Source organism: Colias philodice, chromosome 9 (genome assembly GCF_061535455.1).
Source record: "Colias philodice isolate Cphi_HAF_F1 chromosome 9, ilColPhil1 Martin Lab GWU primary, whole genome shotgun sequence".
Classification (NCBI taxonomy): domain Eukaryota; kingdom Metazoa; phylum Arthropoda; class Insecta; order Lepidoptera; family Pieridae; genus Colias; species Colias philodice.
In genome coordinates this window covers 13,075,094-13,085,138 of record NC_143094.1, presented here as the reverse complement: position 1 = coordinate 13,085,138, position 10,045 = coordinate 13,075,094, and the positions used below count along the sequence as shown (strand labels likewise).

Below are 10,045 nucleotides of genomic sequence, written 5' to 3'. Positions count from 1 at the left end.
TGCGAAATTATTGTGTAACTTTCTCTGAAATACAAGTAATATACACATTTAAAAAAAATATACAATTATAACCAGACATTAATATTTTTTGTTTTACTTTTACTCACAAACGTTGGCAATTATAATATTACGACCCGCCCCGAATTCGCACGGGTGCAATGCTGATACCATCGATTTTTCTGAAGACTTTTTCATGTGTTAAATACTTAGTAGGTAAATTATTTTGATAAATCTCGGAATGCGTTTGCAATGCAGGCGGAAAATAATGTAATTATTTACAACATCACATTAGAAACGTCAAAAATAACAGTTCATTCACCTATTTATGGATGCTATTATACAATATACATATAAACCTTCCCCTTGAATCACTTTATCTGTTAACAAAAACTGCATCAAAATTGCAAAACGCATTCGGCCGGGGAAAACGACTTTGTTTTATATTTTGCTTATCTCAGTAATATTAGGAAACTAATCTTTATTGCGGGTCCCGGTCATACATAAATCAAATAAACATATTAGCTAAACAAATCACAGGTTCTTGTCTCGAGACAGCTTCTTGATCTCTCCTAAATTCCAGTAATCTTTCAGTATTTCATGGTGTTGTTCTTCGGAAAAAAAATTGACACTTGAAAATGCAGGTTTCCTTGCAGGATTCTCTTTTAGTTGACGGGGCGGCACAGCTTTTTTGTGATGCTTTCGATTCGTAGGACTGTCTTGCATTTTTTAACTGATTTGTAATATTTTTTTTTTCATATTTCTTTATTCAGTGGTATTTTTTACTCGTTTATGCTATAAAATAAATTGATTGTTTAATTCATTTGTATTTCGAGAATCGGTATGATCTTTTCGTTTTTCTAACTTAAGTGAATGTAAAATAAAATAATGAATATTTTCTCGTACAAGATTTACAAGCTTCCTAGACCGTGATTCCATCTGAAAAATAAATTGAGTAATCAGACAACATTTTTATCATTTATAATGCAACATTGTAGCGTATTCGTTGTAAAAATGTATTATTTTTTATCAAGAATGTGTTAACTTGAGATAACCAACATAAATACCAAACATTTTGTACTTTTATTATCAACTGTAACGGAACATCTTAAATTAACCAACAAAAAACATTGTTTATTTCAGCAACAACGGGACAATCCTATGTAAACCGTAGCATGCGAATACTATTTTTTCTACAATAATGACCCACATACAAATGTCCCGTTATAGCTGCAAATATAAATCAGTAAAAAAACAAAAAGCTGTACTTACCTTTCAGCAAAACCGTGATACAATAAGCTGTTACGTTTTTACCGCAATCGGGCAGCAGTTTCCTTCTCAAGGGAGCAGCGACAACTGACTTAAACCGTTCTTGCATTAAATTCAAGAGCAAAAAGAGATTTCGCTAAACCGATAGTCGCCGACCTTTTCCCTCATAACTCGGTCATTTTTGGAGCTAGAAATATCGCGTTTTAGCAGCAGGTAGAGCGCGATGCGACGGATTCTACTGTATCATTATTCCATAACGATACATATGCTCGTTAACACGTTCTTGTCGCAAATGAGCGATATACATATATGCATTATCCATTTATTAAGATTACTTTATTTGAATTTTTTTTTCTAATGCTTTTTGAGTTATTTAACGTTTGGCGAAAAATAGAAAATTTCAAGGTATACATACCTTCGTATATATTTCGTACAACTAAATAATATTGAGTAGTTATTTTATGTTCGGATGCAAGAATAAAATAAAAGAAAATGGAACGAAAATATTTAAAAAAATGTATTAAAAATTTTTCTATAAGTAAAAAAATGGTTGCCTGTAAAGTCGGTTTTACGGGCGAAGATTTTACGTGACAACGTCTTTTTCTCGATCATAGTTGAGTGGGAGAGAGACGCAAGGCATTCGGCGGGCCTCTCTCTCGTTCGGTGACTCATCGTAACGTTACCGAGCGTTACACTTTTTCATAAGTGACTCCCAGTCGCAACCTAATTTAAGACGTTGTCACGTCAAAAAAAATCAAAAATGTTGCCGTTTCGGAAATGGTGAAAATCCACTTGCATTGGAAATTTCTTCTTCGTTTTCATTACATCACCTGCCACATCACCCGCCGAGCGGCGGCATTTCTACATTATACGTAGAACAACTCAATAAATATTATGGGCACTCAAAAAAAAATTCAAACAAAAGTTGTAGAGAATAAAGTGATCTAAAAACAATGTACAATGTACATACCTACATGCATTTTATTCATTAATCCAATATTTTAACGAAAAACCGGTTCATTAAATTTATAGGCCATAACCGTAAATAGTAGTTTTACAGAAAAGTTTAAAGAGTATAAAAGATGCGAAATTTTTCTTTCTACAAAAAAGTCTAAGTAACTTTTGCCCTAAAGTGGATTATTTTCGAGATATCGGTCAAAAACTATAAGATTGCGAGCAAAGCTCCACCTGGATCTATCAGCATTTTGTGTTTTAATGGTCAATAAGTGACCATTAACCTAAAACAAACATGAAATTGGATCGTAAGTGCAAGGTTTTGCTTTATTTACTGAGTTATATCTACCATTTGAAATGGTTTATTTTTCCATTTACATAGACATGTTTAGTACCTAGATTTTTATGGTAAAAAGGAATCATATTATTTTATTAGAAAGATAAACTTTATTATATAGGGATGAAATTTGCAACATAAACGGCTGTACCTATCTTTTGATTTATTCATTATTATTCCAGCTTGATACCACCACGCGTTCTTGAAAAAAAAAAAGTATTTTTAGACAGATAGACAGAAGGACAACAAAGTCTGTCTGTCAACACAATTTTTCTCAGAAACGCGTGGAGGTATCAAGCTGAAATTTATATCGAATACTCAAGTCTATCGAAAACTAGTATGAGCCAACGCAATCAAAAGATCCATTTTATGCTGCAAATTATCGCAAATTTCGACATTCGCAAGGAAATCAAAACCTACATTGTACTTCCCGTGAACACAGTCTTGAAATTTGGTTAAAACTTAAAAGCAATGTCTTATAGCACAGATAAAGGGAAAATTGCTAAAACATACATTTTAGAGTTACAACATAATAAAAAGTAGGTTTGTTCGGAGCTCTCGGTGCGCGAATCCGACTCGCACTTGGCTGGTTTTTTTTTTTGCCCCACCCTGTGCCCATGGCTAGCTACGCCCATGAAAACAGCCACTCCACGCACTAGTCGCGCGGCAACTGAGCTCCCTAACCGCCCTAAACGTTATTACATTACCCAATCTGCAGGGCGCTTAGGGAGCTAGGCAGATCGGGCAGACCCGATCGCCCTAAATCGGGACACTAACTCCCTAAGTCTTATTACACCACTCTTAGTTAGGGTTAGGGTCCCTAAAAATTGGGTGGTCTAATAAGCCTTTGAAACTGTTCGATCGGTTACGAACACTGCTTTGTGTAGCGCATGTCGCGTGACGGTCGGCTGCCGAGTAGATACCTACTCGGCAGCCGCGATACACGCGACATGCGCTACACAGACCAAAAAGTTTGAGACGATGTAATAAAAGTTTCACTTTAATAATAATTTATTTAATTAATTAATAATTAATTCGGCCTTACCGAACATAATCAGAATTATTTTTAACATAAAAATATCAACATTTGGATGGTGGAAACTTGGAAATTTACCTTGTAGTGGAAGAAAAAGGAAATTCTAGTTATAACTAATAAGGGGTTTGTAGATGACGCCACCGACTTATAGGTTCTGTAAGCATTAAGTAGATACCTACATAGTTTTACGTTTAATATTTCCTCAGTTTTAAATTTTTGTACATTATTAATTTAATTTTGAACACAACAAATAACAACATTGATACCAAAAATAAGTCCTAACAAGTATTCTTCTTAGAATATCAACAGCATGAGCTACCTTCAAGGTGGCGGTGTTCATCATGTAAGGTTAATAAATGTTATAACCACATATAACTAATCTATTAGCAGTAAATAGGTCAAAGTAACAGATGTAGAGATGTAATAAGATACTTTCGGTGTTTCCTTGTGTATTAGATAATAGATATATCATATACCTATGTAATATACATTATACATACCTACATGAAGTTACAACTTATTACTTACATCCCGTATGTATTACTTTACTCTTTGACTTACATGTTACAATTTGCGGACGCAAACTCAAATTCAACTAATGTAAACGAATAAAACACGCTAATAATGAAAGCGTGCAAATTTAAAAATATAAGAATTGCAAGATTATGGAAAATATTCATAATATATTTAAACTGTTATCCATACTAATATTATAAATGCAAAAGTAACTCTGTCTGTCTGTCTGTTACTCAATCACGCCTTAACTACTGAACCAATTTGCATGAAATTTGGTAGGTATAGAGATATTTTGATACCCGAGAAAGGACATAGGCCACTTTTTATTGCGAAATATGTACAATAATATTATGTAGTAGTTAATAATATCAAATCTTTTTTATTTCTTACTTTTCCGTTTTTGAAGTCGGTTGTTTTTAACGCAGTTATTTTTATTTAATACTTTTTAAGTTTTTAGTGTATTTTTCAACACGAATCAAACGAGCCCAAACTCGATAAAGTTGAGTCAATATATATGAGTTCCTATGGCCACCTTCCGATTCCATCATCAAATCAGCTTCATGTCATGATAATGTTTCATCGCTATCAAATTTACATACGTATACAAAATTTCAGCTCAATCGGTTACCGGGAAGTGAATCAAAGTTACTTGCTACATATCAACTTAGTCATCGAGTACAGAAAAAAATGCTCATAAAATAAACTGGGCCTATCCAAAAAAAATAAATTATGGGACCAATTCGACACCATCCCGCATCGAACAAAAAAAGAATCACGTAAATCGGTTCAGAAACCTCGGAGTAATCGGTGTACATACATAAAAAAAAAATATACCGGCCGAATTAATAACCGCATAAAATCTCATGGAGAGCTTAATTTTCATTAAAGGCTCTAATCGCACGGAAAGCTAAATTTTCACAAAAAACTCATCGCACGGAGAGAGCTTAGTTTTCACAAAAAGCTCTAATCGCACGGAGAGCTTAATTTTCACAAAAAGCTTTAATCGCACGGAAAGCTTAATTTTCACAAAAAGCTCTAATCGCACGGAGAGCTTAATTTTCGCAAAAAGCTCTAATCGCATGGAAAGCTTAATTTTCACAAAAAGCTCTAATCGCACGGAGAGCTTAATTTTCACAAAAAAGCTCTAATCGCACGGAGAGCTTAATTTTCACAAAAAGCTCTCATCGCACGGAGAGCTTAATTTTCACAAGAAACTAATCGCACGGAAAGCTAAATTTTCATAAAAAGCTCTAATCGCACGGAGAGCTTAATTTTCACAAAAAGCTCTAAACGCATGGAGAGCTTAATTTTCACAAAAAGCTCTAATCGCACGGAGAGCTTAATTTTCACAAAAAGCTCTAATCGCATGGAGAGCTTAATTTTCACAAAAAGCTCTAATCGCACGGAGAGCTTAATTTTCACAAAAAGCTCTAATTCGCATGGAGAGCTTAATTTTCACAAAAAGCTCTAATCGCACGGAGAGCTTAATTTTCACAAAAAGCTCTATTCGCACGGAAAGCTTAATTTTCACTAAAAGCTCTAATCGCATGGAGAGCTTAATTTTCACAAAAAGCTCTAATCGCACGGAGAGCTTAATTTTCACCAAAAGCTCTATTCGCACGGAAAGCTAAATTTTCACAAAAAAGCTCTAATCGCACGGAGAGCTTAATTTTCACAAAAAAACTAATCGCACGGAAAGCTTAATTTTCACAAAAAGCTCTAATCGCACGGTGAGCTTAATTTTCACAAAAAGCTCTAATCGCATGTAGAGCTTAATTTTCACAAAAAGCTCTAATCGCACGGAGGCTTAATTTTCAAGAAAGCTATAATCGCACGGAGAGCTTAATTTTCATTAAAAGCTCTGATCGAACGGAAAGCTTAATTTTCACAAAAAGCTGTAATCGCACGGAGAGCTTAATTTTCACAAAAATCTTTAATCGCACGCAGAGCTTAATTTTCATAAAAAGCTCTAATCGCACGGAAAGCTTAATATTCACTAATAAAAATAACTGCGTTCAAAACAACCGACTTCAAAAATGGAAAAGTAAGAAATAAAAAGATTTGACATTATTATTTACTACATATTATTATATATTATATTATGTGCTATTTAATAAAAAGGTTTGATGTCGGTGCACGGGCTTAATACTAAGTGCTTAATGTTCGGCACCAACTTCAAACCTATTTATTATTTAATAAATAGCACATCCATACTAATATTATAAATGCGAAAGTAACTCTGTCTGTCTGTCTGTTACTCAATCACGCCTTAACTACTGAACCAATTTGCATGAAATTTGGTATAGAGATATTTTGATACCCGAGAAAGGACTTAGGCCACTTTTTATTGCGAAATATGTACCACGGGCGAAGCCGGGGCGGACCGCTAGTGTTTTTATAAGTTTTCAAATCGTTAAAATCCGTTCAGCCACGTTCAGCCGTTCTTGACTTACAAAATGTATTTAAAAATTCACAATAATAGCGCCATCTATCGGAGTACCCGCGCGGCTCAGTCGAAATCGAATCAGAGCAACATAAAAATATGAATTTCGTTGCGCATCAGTGGTGGCGCAAAAAAAATATACTGAACAAAATACTAGTGGTTTCAATAAGAAACAATTTACAAGCATTTAATAAACACAAAAAGTAACTTTTATGGAACGTAACTTGAACGTAACTATAGGACATTGAATTTTGACAGATGCTGACTGACGTATTGTTCGTTAAAAATTAAAATTTGAAAACGATAAACAAAACAGATCTTGTAGAGACGAGTTTTTGAAGAATTTATCAATTCAGAATCGGTATATTCAAAATGTCTGAATTCAAAACGCCAGTGAAGAGCAAATTAATGAGTGATGGTGGTGAAAAACGAGAAATAACAATTCCTCCATCACCTTTCCTGAACAGACTCGGTTATGGAACAGGTAAATAAAAATAGTGATGTTGACTTATTCAAGGAAATTAGTTTTTATAGTAAGTAATAGTTATTTTAATAGTGGTATGTTGTCTTAAAACATTTTATTTATTTTTAAGGTGTATCAGTAATGCAACTGGTGCGATCACCAAAAGCCGGCCAGATGAGATCACCGTGGGCATTGAAGATGATAAATAAGCGAGTGAAACCTAACAAAGTGTACACAGAACGGCTTCAGGCGGAAGCTGAGTTATTACAAAGAATGTCACATCCCAATATTGTGGGTTTTCGGGCGTTTAGCAAAACCAAGATCCTTTACTTGGGTATGGAAGCCTGTGATCTTTCGTTGGGAGATATGATTGAAAAGAGAGTTGAAGATGGATTGGATGCATTTCCACCCAAGAATATTATAAAGGTAAATGATTTTATCACTTAAGTATTATATTTCTTTCAGTAAATGTTATTTTCATTTGATAGTCATAGAATATTTTCGTTATTTAATTTTTGAGTTCAATTATATATTAACGGCCTTACTAATAAAAAGTTAAACAATGGATAAATTTCAACCATTTTCTACCATAGCTGTGTCCTGCTCTTGCTCTCATGAAACGTCAATCATAAAAGCAAGACAAGTAATTGCAATAACTAATCCATTGCATAGCGAATGGGTAACATTTTATTAGTAAGACCGTAAAACATTAGGAGTAATGTTTTTTAAATTTAATGGTTTCAGGTGGCATTAGACATAGGGAGCGCGTTAGACTACCTTCACACAAAGATGCAGATCCTCCACGGAGACATGAAGTCGTACAATATATTGGTGAATGGTGACTTTGTTGTTTGCAAACTGTGTGACTTTGGGGTCACATTACCACTTAATGAAGATGGAATTTTTGACAAGGAGAATGCTGGCAAGAAAGTGTATTATGGTAACTTTATTTGAAATAATTTCATATTTAATATAATAAATAAATAAATAAATAAATATATAAATATTATAGGACATTATTACACAAATCGACCTAGTCCCACAGTAAGCTCAATTAAGGCTTGTGTTGTGGGTACTAGGCGACGATAAATACATATAATATTTAATAAATACATATATAGATAATAACACCCAGACCCAAGAACAAATAATTGAGTTCATCACACAAATATTTGCCCTGACCGGGGATCGAACCCGGGACTGTCGGCTCAGTAGGCAGTTACTTTACCACTGCACCAACCGCGTCGTTATAGTAAAATGTAACACTTAAACAATAAATAAAGTACAATATTGTGAAATTGATGCTAGAGCTCTCATGGATATTTAAAAAAAAACTTACTAACATACTTAAACTTTTTAACATACTTATAATTATTAAAGAAGGAATTTTTATTTAAAAATCGATTGTATTAATCAAGTTATGATGAAAATGTAATTGTTTTCTTTTTAAATGAAATGAAATGAATTTATTCGCAAGTGGTAATACAATGGTGTTATGAGAGACTTGTTCTTCACAATTCGCCAGTCACAGCTGGCATGCAAATAGTTACTTTTTTAAAGGAGAGGGCTCCAACTTTTCGTTTTTAAAGAAGCTTAAATTTTTTAATTTTCTACAGGTACAGAAGCATGGAGTGCCCCCGAGGTGCTGGCAGGTGACGAGATCAGCAGCAAGACAGACGTCTGGCCGTTAGGACTCACTCTGTTTGAGATGATGTCCCTACAGCCTCCGCACACACTGATTGATGACAACTTTGACGAGAGTCTCGAGTTCGATGACAGCTATGTGGATAATAATTTTGAATTGTATGGTAAGTAACTATAGAGATTATTTGCTGTTATTGTATGCAATTGTTCCATGTTGGATTTTGTTTAGTGTATTTTAAGAGTGTTTTAATTAATTTTATTGATCTACATAGATTTTACTCATCATGTAAAAAGAATGCTGGATGAAAGTGATGGGGTGTGTTTTGGCATGTATCGATTTTAGCACGAAAGTTATTTGCTGCTTATTTTATTTTTGAAGTAAGCTCTCGAGTCGTGGCTTCGTAACTACGTATTTGTTATTCTTATACCACCTCATAACACCAAATAGACCAATAAATCGCCAATGCGCAGCTTTAACCGTCAGCGTTCTTTTTACATGACGCGACCTATATACACATTTATTCTTGAGCTCAAATATTTCTCATTTTAAATTCAAATACTATGCAAGTGTTATGTGTATAATGTATATTCTATCAGATTTTTTATGTTTCTATAATTTCAGGCACTCGGCCAGCGATTCCAGCGACCATATCTATAGAGGAGTACAGTGATCCCATCGCACTGTTCCAAGCTTGCACAGAGACGGAGCCCTCCCGCAGGCCCTCTGCAGAACAGCTGGCGGCTGTCGCTATGAATATGATGAACAAATAGTGATGAATATATTATATGATGATAATGGTGCTCGAGATGTCTGTGAAAGATATGAACTATATTGTGTAACTGTGAGGACAGGATATTCCACATTGTTAATAGATTTTAATAAATATATTGATGATCTCTATTTGTGCATGTGTTTTTTTACTGAATTCAACTTACTTTTTATAACTTGCTCTTTAATATCTAAAAATTGATGTATAAAATAAAAAGGGAGTAAATTGTGAGAGAAGTAAAACAACAAACAACTTTAAAAACAACTTATATTTAAGTAACATAAATAAAAATTCAACAATCTTAACCTAAGTATACAACTCGTATGTACTAATGAGATTATACATCAATGAGTCGGTTAGTTTGAGCGGCGCGAGATTATTTGAGATTCAACAGGTAATGACTAGTATACAAATGATTGTTGCTAAAGTAGATTATTGTATACAATTAAACAATACAATAATAATAGAATAATGCCACTTTATCTGGACAGTGGTAAAAAGGATTTTCTAAACCATCATATCGATTTTTTATGCCGAGCACACATTTCAGAAGTGAAACTTCTTTGGCATTGGCGAGATTCAAAGATGCTAAAATCGTCGCCTTAATGACGTGATG

The 10,045-nt window shown here is 34.0% G+C and overlaps 1 protein-coding gene and 1 long non-coding RNA gene across 2 annotated transcripts in view; one reads left to right on the top strand and one right to left on the bottom strand.

The window, feature by feature from the left end:
• Positions 1-10,045, bottom strand: part of LOC149486210 (uncharacterized) — a 493,671-nt gene that overhangs the window by 311,735 nt on the left and 171,891 nt on the right. The gene's annotated exons all lie outside the window — the stretch shown is intronic.
• On the top strand, positions 6,823-9,553 carry LOC149486216 (lymphokine-activated killer T-cell-originated protein kinase homolog). The gene is made up of 5 exons (XM_089699563.1): positions 6,823-7,036; positions 7,146-7,441; positions 7,760-7,955; positions 8,632-8,823; positions 9,282-9,553. The coding sequence occupies exons 1-5, from the start codon at positions 6,925-6,927 to the stop codon at positions 9,428-9,430; spliced, it is 945 nt and encodes a 314-aa protein (XP_089555689.1). The 5' UTR covers positions 6,823-6,924; the 3' UTR covers positions 9,431-9,553.